At 40.1% G+C, this 17353-nt stretch overlaps 1 protein-coding gene across 1 annotated transcript in view; it reads left to right on the top strand.

Moving 5' to 3' along the window:
- The window catches only part of LOC127452982 (cyclic AMP-responsive element-binding protein 5-like), a 109389-nt gene that overhangs the window by 20309 nt on the left and 71727 nt on the right, over positions 1–17353 (top strand). The window contains exon 5 of the mRNA XM_051718926.1: positions 2239–2399. Within this exon, the coding sequence (XP_051574886.1) occupies positions 2239–2399 (161 nt within the window). The remainder of the gene's footprint in view (positions 1–2238; positions 2400–17353) is intronic.

The following is a 17353-nucleotide window of genomic DNA, read 5'->3' as shown; positions in this document are numbered from 1 at the left end:
GCAAAGAAAATCTCCTAAAAGATTTAGTGTGCCATTTGCTGGAAACTGTTGCTTGCAGCTATCACCATCAGTCATGCAGGTATTTCATTTTAATAACTAGGATGATAACTGTGAAACCTCTGCGATAACCAAACTATTGCGGTTGTCTGAATCATGCATCCCCAAGGACTGACAATGACGCATACATACGCCTTTGACCTAAATGACGGTTTTAACACTTGTTCCCTGACTGGTCACAAGATGGCTGGTCTCAGTGACCACCACCCTTGTGTCTGCAGGACAGACATGCTGTAGATAAACTGGTGGTGTCTGCTAATCTGGGGAGTTTACACCTGAGGTTTAGGGTTAGTACACCATGCCAAGTCAGCAGCAGACAGCAGGTTGCTGCAGGACTTTGCTGAGTTCAGGAGAAGACTGTTCAAAAGTGAGGGGGAGATATTGCCCAGGGCCTTTTAAGGAAATTTGCTGCACTGTCTTTAAAAAGGTGTACTAAAATGTAGGGCTGGGCAATGTGAAGATATGTATCGTGGCGAAGATATAAAATGCCAACCGATAGAGATGTTGCTATATCGCGATATGTAAATATCCATGTGCGCATCGTGGGCTTATCTATCGGTGAGCAGGGCTTAACGTGAGACTGAGAAATTGAAAATTTTTCTGCACCTGCCCAAGCAAATTTAATGACCTTCATCGCACGTTTGGTGCTTTAAAAGTGTTAAATACAGTATTCTTCTCATCTGACACGGGAATGTTTCATGTGAGTGTGGTGCGTGCTGTCTCTGGAGCTCTGAAGTGCACGCGAATCAAGCAGGCTTTTCGATATATGTGCTCCAGAGACAGGCGAGCTTAGAGCGAGATCGCTACTCAATCATTTTTGACCCAGGAAAACCCCAAATGGTGATAGAAATCTCCACAAAACGGGACGACTCCCAAACAGGTCAAGAAAATGAAGAGGATCTTGTTATGAAAACAGGTGCGACATCTGTTTTACCACCTCAAAATGAAGCACGCAAAAGAATATTATGAAAGCCAAAAGATGAACTCTGCATTGATTCGTTCATTTAATTATTTATTAAGCAAGAAGTGATGTTTATTTGATATTTATTTTCTTCAAGAGTGTTTATTTTCATTGTATATTTTTTTTTAACTTATGTTTTATTTTCTTTGTCGCATTGCTTTGAGAAAGTTTCTTGAGCAAAGTTTATAATAATAATAATAACAACAGTATTGGTTAACAACATTTTAAACTGAAATGTGGCATACTGTTATATTTTGCATTTTGGTAAGGTTGATTTTCATTTATTTATTTATTTACTTTGACATTGTTTGTCTTGTTCCAAATAAAGAGAAAGTAGTTTACATTTTTTAAAGTATTTAATTCACTGATTGGAGTTCCAGAAATAGTCATAACAATATGCCTATTTATAAAAAATAAAAATAAAAACATTTTTATTGATTTTCCAGAAAACTTTTACTATATCGTGATATAAAATTACCCATATTGTGATATAAGGTTTTGGTCATATCGCCCATCCCTACTAAAATGTAGAAGCATGTTTATCTGACTAGAATCTCATATGCTTAAAGGAATAATTCACACAAAAATGAAAATTCTGTTACTATTTACTCACAAAATGAGTAAACTTTGGCAGAATGATCATCTCAGTCACCATTCACTTTCACTATATGAAAAAAAAGATGCAAAGAAAGCGAACGATAATGGAGGTTGTTATTCAGCCTAATGTATAAAACCTGTCCTACAGGTTTGTTACAGTAAAATACTTTTAATAATTAAAAATAAAATTAAAATAATCAAAATCCTCCCATTGCACCTGAACTTCAAAATCTTAAGATGTCTCTACAAGGAGTGGTCCTAAGCAGACATTTTCCTTCATGTCACACACAGACTTATTTCATCTGCTACATGACATGCAAGCATAAGATTGGATGTTGTCACACTTTAAAGAGGAACAGAGTGCATGTGTGACCACCAAACCTCCTCTTTCACACATCACATCAAGTGTGGTGTGTGGCGATCTTAACTGAAGGGGCTTCTGTATTTGGCATTCAATGATTGCTTCACAACTTTCTAGTAATTAGGTGTAGATTAATTCTTTGTAATTATGTAATTGGGGTTTAATTTATACTTAGGTATTTTAAATGAGTTTATTTGAGCTTAGTTATGTTACAGCACACACTGACAGTGTTTTATTCATGATCCCTCTTTTCTCTGTACAGAATATCACTCTTCATGGGCAAGGAGGCCCTAACCAGCACCAGCAGCAGACCCACTCAAGAATGGGCAATCATGACAGCAGCATAGTGATTCAGCAGGCGCTGCCCTCACCCCAGTCCAGTTCCGTCATTACTCAGGCCCCTTCCACCAACAGACAGATCGGGTAAGATGTGTTCTCATCACGGCAAAGCTGTTGCATTGTGCCATACATCACTGATCCCATTATAGTCACTAACTCTGTGCTAGTCAGTGTCCCAGAGCTAGTTTGAGGTACAGTGTAGAAGGCAGAGGCTTGTCATAGTTTGATATTAGTCCAAGGTCCATGCGGTTGTTTGCATTGCTCCTATCAGAATACAGCAGTCGGCTTGCCCAAGGTGGAGAAATAGTGATTACGTTCTTCAAAAGATGTAGAGAGACTTTGTTTGAGTGCAAGTTAGAGTTTTGTTCTGAGGGTCCCTTGTCATGTGGACAGCTGTGGACAAAACTGAATTTTCTGGAAAGTGTTTTGATTTCTGTATTTGTTACCTCATTCTGCATCTCTCTGCTTGCTATAAAAGGCTTGGAATGTTTCATTCTTGTTAGTTGTGTGTATGTGATGGGGTATAAAATAATTCAAGCCACAACCAAAAATATGTTATCTGAACACCTTAACAAACAAAAATATTAACTCCTTGTCTTATACTCCTTTGTCCTTTCTCAGCGAGTGAAGTTTAGCAAGCAGTGTAGACTGATTCAATACACCTCAATACACCATCACATTTTGTGTTTTTTTTTTTTTTTTCATTTTGCATGTGTTTTAAGTGGGCAGGTAATTATGCCTTATTTTGTAAAGCATTATATGTCAAAGGTTTTCCCAGAGAGAAGATTAGGTCGAAGTGAAGCTGCACCCTATTTGAGGTTTTGCTTTCACACATTCAGAGATTCACATTCAAAGTTTCACATGCACACATGGACACACACATGCTATAGTTTTTATATACAGCTGATTATAATCACGTGACCTAGATTTTTGCTTTTTTTAAGAAAAGGAGTCAAAATGAATTTTTGTGGTAATCAATATTGTGCCAGAAATGCTGTCGATTGAGCTTAATCCACACCCTAACCCTAATAGAAAACATTTAGCTTTTCTAGAATTTTCAAAAAACATTATTTACATAATTTATGTATCGCTTTAACAAATGAGGACATCCCAACATTTTTTGTCAAATTTAGCTAACTTATGTGGACATACTTGTCTCCAAAGTATAGTTAAGTATTTACACACAAACTTTTACATACAAACAAACAAACAAGCAAACAAACAAAACACTTAGCACATTACTTACTACATGATGGAAATGCTTATCAGAGGCATTCATTGAAGTTAGAAGAACAGTTCACCCAAAAATGAAAATTCTGTCATTAATTACTCACCCTTTACTCACCTGCTATTTTTTAATCTTCCTTACACAAAGCTATTGGACAGCTTCAGAAGACTTGGAATATAGCGCATGAGTCTTATGGGCTTTTTTTTACGTTGCTTAAGTGATGCTTTTATGTTCTTTTTGGAGCTTGACAGACATGCTCATTGCTCACCATAAATTATCATTTTGATTCTTACAAAATTTCTACTTATGTGTTCAACAGGAGGAAAAATGACAGCATACTGGTTTGGAACAACACGGAATAAATAATGATGGAGCTTTCAGTTTTGCCTGTACAGTGAAAAATTCGTTTCTGAAAATGTTTGTTGACAATTTTTCGCCTTAAAGTAATATCCAGGTTCAATACAAGTTAAGCTCAATCGACAGCATTTGTGGCACAATATTGATTACCACAAAAAGTAATTTGGACTTGTCTCTCCTTTCCTTAAAAAAAGCAAAAATCTGGGTTACAGTGTTGCACTTACAATGGCAGTGAATGGGGCCAATGTTTTAACTTTAAAATATTCGCTTTTTCAAAAGGATCACCACTAGACAGAGCTGGGTAGAGTAGCCAAAAACTGTACTCAAGTAAATTAATCAATCAAGTAGAAGTAAAAGTACTAATGTTAATAATTACTTGAGTAAGAGTAAAAAAGTATCGAATTAAAAGAATACTCAAGTAGCGAGTAACTAGTTACTTCCAATCGGATTATCATTATTAACACCTTGCATGCATGAATTATGTGCCTATGTGATCCTTTATACCCTCTGTTACAGTGATAGTTTAAAAATGAAAATTATGATATCATCATTTATTCACCCTCATGTTCTAAACCAGTATGACTTGGACATAGTATGTCTCTCTCTCTCTCGAACTGGCATCTCCGGCTGCCCCTTATCTTGCTGATCAGCTGATTCAGTGCCGGCCACCACAGCCCGGCCTCGCCCTCCTCCTCGTCACACAGATTTTAGACAGAATTTTAGCCACAGTCACCTTTCACTTCCATTTGTTTGTCATTTTTGAAAGTGAATGGTGACTGAGGATGTCGGTCCCTAACATTCTGCTTAAAACCTTGTTTTTGGTTCCAGAGAAGATGAAAACACAAAGGTTTCGAACAACGAGAGTGAGTCTTAATGATGACAGAATATTATCATTTATCATACCTAAAATAATTTCTGCAGAGCTACGTTCTCACCAGAAGCCTGCGGTCGGCTAATGAGCGGCACCTTGTTGTACCAACACAAAGAGGTACCAAAACACTTTCCCGAACTTTCGGTTTCAATGTACAACTTTGGTGGAATGACCTTCCCAACTCCATCTGTGAAGCAGACTCACTCTCTCTTGAGTGTGTCTTAAAAAACACATTAAATGACACATTTATTAGCATTTATTAAATTAAAACTAATAATGTAACGTCAGTAACGTCCCCCATTGTAACAAAGTAAGAGTACATTTTTTTTTATTAAAATTTTACTTAAGAGTAAAAAGTACCCACCATTAAACTTACTCTTAAAAGTACATTTTCTCCAAAAAGTTACTCAAGTAAATGTAACAGAGTAAATGTAGCACGTTACTACCAACCTCTGCCACTAGACATATACAATATGCATGTAAAAATGATTTCATGAAGTGTGAGAAAATCACTTACTAACCTTTTCTGTGTAAAGTTATAGCCAATTTTACACCTTCATTGCCATGATGATGTAATGCCAACAAACCCTAAAACCCCAAATGACTAAAAATTATGATTAAAACAACTTTACAGCTCAAATAATACATGAGTTTTAACAGAAAATGTATGTAAGTGTTTTTATAAAATTACAAGCTTCACATTTCTGTCTTTTAAACACTCCAAAAGTTGGCCCCATTCACTTCCATTATAAGTGCCACTGTAACCTCGATTTTTGCTTTTGTAATAGAAAATGAGGGATGAGTCAAAAATTAATTTTTGTGGTAATCAACATTATGCCACAAATGCTGTTGATTGAACTTAACTTGTATTGAACCCGGAATATTCCATTAATGTTACATCAGATCTTTTAGTCATGTCTAAAAAAACTTGCAGTTAATAGTCTCTTTGTAGGTAGGGCTTCTGGCATTCCTTGGAAGACTGTAACAAGCTTGGGAAGTTCTCTGCACTGTTCTGTGTGTGTGTGTGTGTGTGTGTGTGTGTGTATGTGTGTGTGTTCACGAAGCTTTCCAGTTGTCCCTGCAGTGACTCTTTAAAGTTCCTTTGTCGTGGAGCCAGCTTGGGTGTGTCTCACAGTGATCACATCAGTGGTGCAGCTCTGGTGGGGATATCAGCTTTTTGGGATGACGCCCCTCTTGCGCAAACACATCTCACTGCTGATCCGTCTCTCTCTAACTTTCTCTTTTTCTCCCTTTCCCCATCAGTCTTATTAAGCTGTCTGTCCCTCTCTCTTTCTGTCTTTCTCACCATCTCTTGTTTTGCATCAGAAAACACCCTGTCTGTACGATAATCACCACCTAAACACATACACTATCAAACACATGACCGGCTGCAGAGAGAGGACAATATAATTTTCAGCAGTGTGCTGGTGGTGCTTTAGGGTGAAGATTAAAGGGTCAGTTCTGCTGATACTGCCACATAATTTACTGGCTCCATAATCACAGATTTATTGTGTTTTGAGGTGGGTGGCATAACCAAAAGCTTACAGTATATCACAGTATGAACACTGAGTAAGAGTGTGACTTTTTACAGTGGACTGCGATATAAACGGTATTGGAAAATACCGCCCAACCTTAATTGTGGATATTGCCAGATTGTCTAAGACAACATGTTTCATAATGAAAATGTCATGTCACCACCATGTGTACTTTTGCCACTAAATTTTATCTTTGAGGCAGTAAGTCTGCACATATCTAAAAGACCCTACGCTCATTACGTATCTTCACCGAATAGTCAATAACACACTCTCTTTACTAAGGGACTGTGTTATAGCTTATGTCTTTGAGGAACTCAACTCTGTGAGGTTGGTGAGGATATACAGCAAATGTCTATGCCAGGGGTGAAACAGGACAGGAGGTTGGTAACCAGATTGGACAACTTGTGAATATTGGATGGAAAGCCTGTCAATCAAAATGATTGACAGTCTGACAGTGCATTTGTTCTGGGAAAGGGATGGAATTTCTATTAAAGCAAGAGAGAGAGGTTTAGATGGCGAGAGAGAGAGAGAGAGAGAGAGAGAGAGAGAGAGTTAGTTTTAATTTCCTCACACACTGGTCTGAATCCCTAGGTTTTCTCTTCTTCAGTAGATGCTCAAAGATCGTTAATATTATTAAAAGAATAGTCCAAAAATCCATTATGAAAATATGCTAGTATGTAAAATATTTCACAACCAAGCTAGCTGAACATTTCGCCTAATTTCATTTGGTTTGCGGACAATCTGCACAATGTTTTGTAATAAAGCTTTATGCACAGTAGGATCAGGGTCAACTGAAATAGCACCAGAATGCTGAATGCTGCTATGAATGCTCTACTGTGTTTCTGAAGGCTGCAACAGTACAAATGTGTGGTGAATAGTCATACAGTGCACATGCAATACCCATACTGTTTCTGTGTGAGCATGGATGGGGGGTGTGCATGTGCTATATCTGTAATGAAACAGTAGTCTCAATTTAAAGCACTCATTATGGACACTTGTGAAACTCAGAAGGCCTTGGCTTTAATGGAAATGTAAATTTCTGTATTTAGTAATTTGTTGTATCACACAAAACCTGTCCAGAACATCTGGGGCACACAAAATAAAAAGAAAGAAACAAGACATTATAATTATATTAGGACATTACATCATAAAAAATTAAGCCTTTTTAGGACCTTTAATGTTTATTGCATTCTAAAATTATTTTCATGACAGTTAAACACATTTCTCCCCTCATTTCTCATTACTTTAATGTGAAACAAATAACAAAATATTATTTAAATTGTGATGTATTTATACTGTATATCTTGGTAGTATTTGTTGTACTGCATTTAATTTATGCAGTTCTTTACTTTTCACACACACATTTTCACACGTAATGCGGTCAGTAATAAGAATTTGGAGGAATTTTTTTAATGTAGGTCTGCACGATTATGGCAGAAATAAAAAAATCATAATTGTTGATTATTTCCCTTGATATTGTAATTGCAATTAACTTCAATTAATAGAATTTACATTAAAATAAAAATTTTGTCTGGGGCATCTGCAGCCCATGTGCTTTATGTAGGCTACACATCCTAAACAAGCTGAGAACTGTATTTGATTTATTTTTATTGCTACTTTATACATCACAAAATCAAGACAATGTCTAAAACAGCCATTTTCACATTGGCCCTTTTTGCAGCTTGTAAAAAAAAATATATATACATATACATACCGGCCACTTTATTAGGTATACCTGTACACCTACTTATTCATGCAATTATCTGTCAATCATGTGGCAGCAGTGCAATGCATGAAATCATGCAGATATGGGTTTGGAGCTTCAGTAAATGTTCACATCAACCATCAGAATGGGAAAAAATGTGATATCAGTGATTTGACTGTGGCATGATTGTTGGTGCCAGAAGGGCTGGTTTGAGTATTTATGTAACTGCTGAACACATGCAACTCTAGAGCAGTGTTTCCCAACCACTGTACACTAGTGTGCCTTGAAAGACTGTCAGGTGTGCCGTGGAAAACGATCAGATTCCACAAAATAAATCAGGGCTCTGGACTGAGACTAATTTTTCAACCATTTTTCCTAACAGTTCAATTAAACTTTGCAAGAGGTTGCATTGGTGCAACTACAACGTTGGCTGACTCTGATTGTGCTCTGTCATTTTTTGTTCTGTATGAGAAATATCAAACGGCAAATGTTCCAAACGCGAAAGGAAACAGCTTTACCCGGATCAGCCAGCGCTGCTTAATGGACAGATCAGCGCAGAGACGTGCATTTACACGTGGACCGGTCTCGAGCGCTCAGCTGCGCAGAACATCATAAACAGAACTGCGAGAAGCGTGGGCTGGGTCGCGAATTTGGCATTGATTATTTGTTTAAAACCTCTATGAAACCCCATAATGTGTCAGTGATTAAACCAGTTTAAAATTGTATTAAACGGCTCCAACATTCTAAACAGCATTGAAAATGTATAAAGGAGAAATCTGAACAATGAACAGACAGAAATTGTAAGGTTTCAATCCACACATCACAGATATTATTTTTTTTTTACCATGAACTTATATCAATATAGTAGTGAGAGAATACAATTTAATTTCAGAATGTGTTTTTCTTACGAAAAATTCCATAATTTGTTTTATGGTTACTGTTAATCATGGTTTTACTTATACTTTTGGTTACTATGATCTTATTGCAAATGCCACAGTTAAAACTATGGATACAGTGGAACTTTCCTTCTGTGTAAAATCTTTTCTAATGCCCTCCGACTGTCGAAAAAGGCTTTGTTTGTCTTCAGATGACTGTATTTTAATCATCAAGATCCTGATAAAAAAGAAAGAAACCGTGAAAGAAAACAAATTTTCTTTCAGTTGGACCAGTGCGACCAACTCAAGTGCTGGTGCAACCATTTGTAGAATTTAACACCGGTGCTACCAATCTTAAATGTTAGTCTGGAGCCATGTAAATAAATAGATAAATAAAAAATATTTGCTGTGGCATTGCAAGAATTAATTTGCAAGAACAAATCTAAAAATAAGAAAATATGCAAATTTGTTGTTTTATTCATTACCCAGTTAGCACTCTTGCCACCCGTACCTACGTGACTTAAGTTTTTTGCATAGCCGAATTTCAAACATTACGAGTAAACGCAACTAAAATGGACAGAAAACAAGGAATTTCTTGAAAAGGAAAACTATCCAGTGGGAATTGTTAATTGTAAAAAGTGTGCCGTAGCAGAAAAAAGGTTGGGAAACACTGCTCTAGAGTGTACAGAGAATGGTGCAAAAAACATCCAGTGAGCGGCAGTTCTGTGGGTGAAAATGCCTTGTTGATGACAGAGATCAACGGAGAATGACCAAACTGGTTCGAGCTGACAGAAAGGCTATGGTAACTCAGATAACCCCTGTGTTCAATTGTAGTGAGCAGAATAGCATCTCAGAATGCACAACATGTTGAACCTTGAGGCGGATGGGCTACAACAGCAGAAGACCATGTTGGGTTCCACTTCTGTCAGCGAGGAAACAGAAAACTGAGGCTGCAGTGGGCCTACCATCTGTGTACCTCAGCAGAAATCCAGATTTGTCAGACCAGGTGATGTTTTTTCAATCATCTACTGTCCAGTTTTGGTGAGCCTGTGCCCACTGCAGCCTCAGTTTCCTGTTCTAAGCTGACAGTAGTGGTACCTGGAGGGGTCTTCTGCTGCTGTAGCCCATCCACCTCAATGTTCGACGTATTGTATGTTCAGAAATGCTTTTCTACATAGAACTGTTGTAACGTGTGGTTATTTGTGTTACTGTCACCTTCCTGTCAGCTTGGAGCAGTCTGGCTATTCTCCTCTGACCTCGTCCACAGAACTGCCGCTCGCTGGATGTTTTTTTTCCCCCGCACCATTCTCTTTATCTCTAGAGACTGTTGTGTGTGAAAATCCCAGGAAATCAGCAGTTACAGAAATACTCAAACCAGCCCATCTGGCACCAACAATCATGCCACAGTCTAAATCACTGAGGTCACATTTTTTCCCCATTCTGATGGTTGATGTGAAAATTAACTGAAGCTCCTGACCCATATCTGCATGAATTTATATATTACACTGCTGCCACACGATTGGCTGATTAGATAATCTCATGAATAATTAGATGTACAGGTGTACCTAATAAAGTGGCCAGTGAGTGTATATAGACATAGAAATCAAGATTGATAAATTGATCAAATCGATAATTATCAATAAAGAAAATCATCGACAATGAATTTAATTATCGATTAGTTGGATATAGGCAGCAAGCATGGAGAAGCTCCATCAGTGACAACACTTAACAGTAGTGAAAGATGTGTTTGCATGGTGAACCTCATTTGAAAACAAAACAGAGACAAAGTGTAGCGGGAAAAAACACGACCCAAGTTGTCCAGCGCATGAGAGCACTTATAAACACTTCAAAGAAGATCATAATAAGAATAGAGTTTAATATGGGCCGGCTGCTGTGTCAGGTGCATTGACAGAGCGCTTGTGCTGTTTGATGCGCTTGAGAGTTGTTTCTCTCCAGTGAATAACTTACATTTAAAATGATTTTTTCTATGTTTTATAATTTATACATATTATAAATTCAAAATCAACCGCGTATTTCCATTTCGCAAAACTGTTTGTCTTTACCACAAACAAGTCTCTGTTAAACTTCACTAAGCAAGCGAGCACGCGTGCATCTGCATCAATCAGACTGCTCGCAATGGAGAAAGGGAGCGCAATCCTTTTGATTAAACTCATGCAACATCATACCGCAATTTCAGTTTCAATGTAATCAACTGTGCAGCTTTCATGGATGTCACACTGATGACTCAGAGGTCAAAGCGTGACAGTTTTTAACGTGTTTTGGAGAATTTCACCTCATCACGTAAGAGCATGTAATACAATGAGCACCGGGATGAAATTTTTCAGCTTGAGAGAGAATCTGCACTGCGTTTACAGATAATTGTACTATATTAAACTTTATATAATGCTGAATATAATGTATAATAATACTAAGGGTCCTGATATTTGATAGTACTTCCTGATAATGCCAGATGTTATGTCTGATTTCACCAGTAAATTTACTATGGCAAATATTATTTTACTGGATAAGCATACACTACAATTAAAATGTATTTTTGAAAAGAATAGTTAAGAAACATGTAATTATTGACAATACTATTTAAAACTTACAATGCTAATTTAAAAATACTTAAAATGTATGTAATCAGCATATGTATCTAAGCCTATGTATTTTTCAGCTGAGCAGAATAAGTCCTCATGGTGGCGTAGTGACTCGCCTCAATCTGGGTGGCTGAGGACGAATCCCTTCGCGTCTGAGACCATCAGTCCGCACATCTTATCACGTGGCTTGTTGAGCGCGGTACCGCGGAGACATAATGAGTGTGGAAGCTTCACACTATTCTCCATGGCATCCACATACAACTCACCACGCGCCCCACCGAGAGCGAGAACCACATTATATGTGACCCTACCCTCCCTAGCAACCCGGCCAATTTGGTTGCTTAGGAGACCAGGCTGGAGTCACTCAGCACGCCCTGGATTTGAAATCACGACTCCAGGTTTGATAGTCAGCGTCTTTAATTGCTGAGCTACCCAGGCCCCTCAACTGAGCAGAATTATTAATATTTCTATTCTGGTGTCACCTTTACCATCTGCTGGGCTGATTTTTAATCCCACTCCATCACCGATGGATCATTTAGCATTTTAATGAACAGTACTTTTTGTTTAGTTTTACAAGTAAATCAAAATAATTTCTCTGCATATGTCCTAAAAGTAATAATGTTAATAGTAATAATAAAATGATCCAAACTTCACTTTTCATGATTCAGGCTTTGTTTATAGTTTTGTGAGAGGATAGAATCATGAATTTAGTACCGTGAATCAAACCAAATCCTTACGCCCTTTATCAATACATATTTTCAAATCATATTTTCAATAAGATACAGGAAATAAAATTTTGTTTTTTCATCAGATTAGTTGATTAATCGAAGAAATAATCGAAGATTAATTGATTATCAAAATAATCGTTAGTTGCAGCCCTATTTTAATGCTCCATTGCAACAAAAAATACGTAAATAGATTTATTTTATTTTATTTGCGCATTTGGAGCAAACCTCAATAGAATGCTGTAATTTATACTTTTCACGATTAGTTAATTGTGACAGCGGCAATTGTAATCTCTATTATTTATTAGATTAATTGTGCAGCACTGGTTTAATGTCATGAAAATAATGCAAAACATCTTAATGGTCCTAAATACCCTTCATTTTTTATGTAAAATATATTTTCTTTTTTCTTTTTTTCTTTTGGTTTTGTTTTGAAATGTGAACCGAACATGTTTTCATGAGATTCACCCATTCGCAGTTTGCATTATCATTGCGATGATTTTTTTTCTGTCTAGTTGTTGAAGATCTTTCATAATACATACATTTTTAGACTTAATTTTTTTTTTTTACCTTACTTTCATTGATGAAAAACTAATACTGAATAGACAAACTTCCCAGGACTCCACAAGTATAAGAGTGATTGTTTAGTTATGGGGACTGTGGAGGTCAGGGTTCAGCCAATGGAAGCATGTATCAGTTTGTGTGGAAATGTCCACCTCATGTGCAAGGTTTAATAATACGATTAAAAGCACTGTTCCTAGAAAAAGGGAGTGAATCATAGTTTCGGCATGAAAAATGTCAGACTTACATCAGAGTTGCCACAGCATTGCTATTTTCAATTGCGAATTGACGTCACCTATGTGACGCTCTTTCATCAATTGGAGAACATATGAGAGGAGTCACTATTTTAGAGGCTATTTTTATGAAGGCCATCTACATCTTTGTATATTCAGTACAGAATCCACTCATCTATTTGTTTCATAGTTGGCAAATTCATCTGTGGCAATTACTCAGCTCCTCTGCTTCCAGGGAAGGTCCATCACTTTAGACCATTAAAGTCTTTATCAGAATTTGAGCTGTCTTTTCCTTGTTCCTGCTTCAGAGAGAGACATGGTTTAAAGTGTGCAAGTCCTGTATCACCAAATGGGGGAAAAAGTCCATTTTTACAGGAATTTTCTTTGTTCAATACAAGTTGAACTCAGTCAGCAACATTTGTGGCATAATGTTGATTACCATAAAAATGTATTTAGACTCGTCCCTCCTTTTCTTAAAAAAAAAAAAAAAAATAATAAAAATTTAAAGTGAGGCACTTACAATGGTAGTGAAATGGGGGGCCAATTTTTGTACATTAAAATACTGTTTCAAAAGTATAGCAACAAGACATAAATGACATGCATGTAAACATGTTTTTAGTGTGATCAAATAACTTACTAACCTTTTCTGTGTAAAGTTATAGCCAATTTTACAACTTGGTTGCCATGACGATGTAATGTCTACAAGCTCTAAAATCCTAAATTGACTGTAAAAATTATTATTTAAACAACTTAACAGCTCAAATAATACATGAGTTTTAACAGAAGAATTAATACAAGTGCTTATATAAAATTACAAGCTTCACATTTCTGTTTAAACCCTCCAAAAATTGGCCATTGTAAGTGCCTCACTGTAACCTTGATTTTTGCATTTTTAAAGAAAAGTTAAAATAATTTTTTGTGGTAATCAACATTATGTCACAAATGCTGTCAGTTGAGCTTAACTTGTATTGAACCCAGAACATTACTGTAAATAGTTCCCTATCTGTCACTCACTCGACGTTGGTGTCGATGTAGTGACACTAGGGGGGTTACTCTTGGGAGCCCGAGACACCTCTGGTCTTTGATAAAAGGCCAATGAAAACTGGCGAGTGGTATTTGCATGCCACTCCCCCGAACATACGGGTATAAAAGGAGCTGGTATGCAACCACTCATTCAGATTTTCTCTTCGGAGCCGAACGGTCATGCTCACTGAGCTAAATACTACTGTTCATTCACCTCTGCTGGATCTGACGGCGCATTTCAGCGGCTTCTCCCTCCTCTACACTGGTGCACTGCAGAGAATGCCCCTGGGCGCTTCGGCAGAAAAACTAGAGAGTATATTTTCTGAAAGAGCATTTTTCCCCTCTAAAAGAGTATATATTTCTCTAAAAGAGCGCACACACGGAACGTCTTTTTAAAGACGCGTCTTTTTAAAGATGCTTTTCCGACTGTGTGTTATTCCTGGTTGTGCTCGTTATCTCTCACCTTCTAACAGTCACGATCACTGTCTTTCGTGTCTGGGCACTGCTCACGCGGAGACAGCATTCGTGGATGGTCATGTTCTCATTGCGAGAATATGTCCATGGCAATGTTGCGGTCGCGGCTCGCCTTCGTAAGAAAGCGAGCCACCCCAGAGGCTCCCGCCTCGGTCCTTTTACCCACGGGTTTGAGGCCAGCGCGGCTAGCACTGGGGGCGATTTGGGGACCACTCTTGGGTGCCACGCCCCGCCCCGTTCCTTTCTTCCCGGAAGTGCATGAAGAGCTGACAAGGTCGCGGGAAGCACTTTTTACAGCCCGGTCCCGATCTTTTCAGCTTCCCCGCTCTCACTACCCTCGATGGTGGGGCGGCCAAGGGTTATTCGGCAATCCCCCGGTGGATAAAGGCGCTCGCGGTGCACCTATGCCCGCAGAGCGCCGCCACCTGGCGCGGGTGCCCAAAGCCCCCGTCCAAGGCCTGTAGGTTTACGGCGTCTCTGACGGCCAAGGCCTACGGTGCCGCTGGACAAGCCGCCACCGCCCTGCACGCCATGGCTCTCCTGCAAGTCCGCCAAGGCGCTAAAGGAACTGCACAAGGGTAGTTCCGCCCCGGGATTGATGCAGGAACTGCGCTCGGCGACCGACCTCGCTCTCCGAGCGACGGAGGTCACGGCGCGGTCTCTCAGGTGGACGATGGCCACACTAGTGGTCCAGGAGCGCCACCTTTGGCTCAACCTGGTCGAGATGGGTGAGGCCGACAAGACACGATTCCTTGCTGCCCCCATTTCCCAGGCGGGCCTATTCGGCGACACCGTCCAGCAGTTCTCGATGGTAGAGCAGTAGATGGATGCTAGCCGGCTTATCCTGCCCCGGCGCGGCTCAAGATCCTGCACCCCATCTACTCATCGCCAAGGGCGTCCCCCTGCGGTGACTGCACTGGCTCCGCTGCAGCCCGCCCCTTCGGCCTGGCCCCGGCGTGGAGCCCACCGCAGGAAGCAGACGCCACCCGTCTCGCGGCCGCCCAGAACCCGTGAAAGGCTTCAAAGCACCCTTGAGACGGGCGACCCAGGGACAACGAAACCCGCTGCTCCGGAGCTGGTAAGCAGATCTTCATCTTTTTGTTACCTTTTGCATTTAATTGCGCTGCATGCCCAAGTGGCTGCAGTACTCAAGAGCTCAGCAAGAGTGGTTTCCTTGTTCCCTGGGTCACATATCCGGTGTGTACGGCTGGCATCACGACCACCGTCCACCACTCCATTTGGCAGGTTGGCGCTCCAGCGGTGGTCTCCCGCCCTGAGCGCCCAGCTGTGGCACAAATCCGCCCCCGATGTGACAGTCTCCACGGGTCACGAGGACAGGGCTCTTCCTCCCCCGTCCCAGGCTGTTCCGGGGGTGGTCACAAGGAGCCAGGTAAGTGCTTCGATGTCCTCGGACTCAGCACGGCCACGACGTGGTGTGGCACCTCGAGCTCCGCCCCGCCGTGAGGCCCCACCTGCCGGTACATCCGATGACGTTGTCCCTTTGGTCCCCCTTGCGCGGAACTTGGACGCATGGCTTGCGCTTTCCAGTCCGTCACGAGGGCTGGTCCGGACCGTCCGACTCGGCTGCGCGATTCACTTCGCCGGGCATCCGCCCAGGTCCAGCGGTGTCCACTTCACCTTGGTGAAAGACGAAAATGCTGCTACCTTGCGCGGAGATCTCTACCCTCCTACGGAAGGACGCGATAGAACCTGTCCCTCCAGCCGAGATGAAGAAAGGGTTTTACAGCCCCTACTTCATTGTACCGAATAAAGGCGGTGGGTGGGAGGGACACCCCCCGACTAGACCTGGCGGCCCAGTCGGATAATCCCCCTTCTTTTTTAGGGAGTGGAAAAAGAGAAGGGGAAAGAGGCCACGACTGGGTTAAGCCTGTCTCTATCTCTGGGTAGTCGACTTGTCCCCAAAAAGGGCCGTTCGACACTCATAACTGTGTTGGGGGAGGTTACATGTCGACCTGGTGTGCTGGCTATGAGGCACACAGCAAGTCTGCCCACCACACACCGCCAGTTCACGTAACACAGTTCAGCCTTGTGGCGTTTTGTATAGGGACCCCTAGTGTCACTACATCGACACCAACGTCGAGTGAGTGACAGATAGGGAACGTCATGGTTACGGTGTAACCTCCGTTCCCTGATGGAGGGAACGAGACGTTGGTCCCTCTTGCCACAACGCTGAACTACCCGCTGAAATGGCCGGGCCTTATATCGGCTCCTCAGCGTAAAACCTGAATGAGTGGTTGCATACCAGCTCCTTTTATACCCGTATGTTTGGGGGAGTAGCATGCAAATACCACTCGCCAATTTTCACTGGCCTTTTATCAAAGACCAGAGGTGTCTCGGGCTCCCAAGAGTGACACCCCTAGTGTCACTACATCGACACCAACGTCTCGTTCCCTCCATCAGGGAATGGAGGTTACACCAGTAACCATGACTATTTCCAGAACAATAATTTATGTGTATTTTATAAATAAAGTATTTTAACATTGAAAAAGTTTGAGGTAATTTCTAAAGTTATTTATTACTACTATAATATAATTGCTTTGCCTAAAAACAAATGTCAGAAATCAAGTGATCAGACTTCTACAGTTAAGGAGATTATTATTGTCCCTCATATCAATAATCTTTGGAGACTGTCTACGTTTCACGTTATTTCTAAAGACAGTTATTACCTTTATTAGAGAACTGCTTAGCGTAAAATAAACCTCAATTTTCTAGCGATACAGAATGTTATGGTAATGGAAAGATTAGAATTGTTTTTGATGATTACATTTAGCAAGTCCATGAATATTTTATTTGAAGAACTCATTTTATTTCCAAGCAACCAAAGTCATGG

Source organism: Myxocyprinus asiaticus, chromosome 15, assembly GCF_019703515.2.
Source record: "Myxocyprinus asiaticus isolate MX2 ecotype Aquarium Trade chromosome 15, UBuf_Myxa_2, whole genome shotgun sequence".
NCBI lineage: Eukaryota > Metazoa > Chordata > Actinopteri > Cypriniformes > Catostomidae > Myxocyprinus > Myxocyprinus asiaticus.
This window is presented reverse-complemented; position numbering and strand designations above follow the sequence as displayed.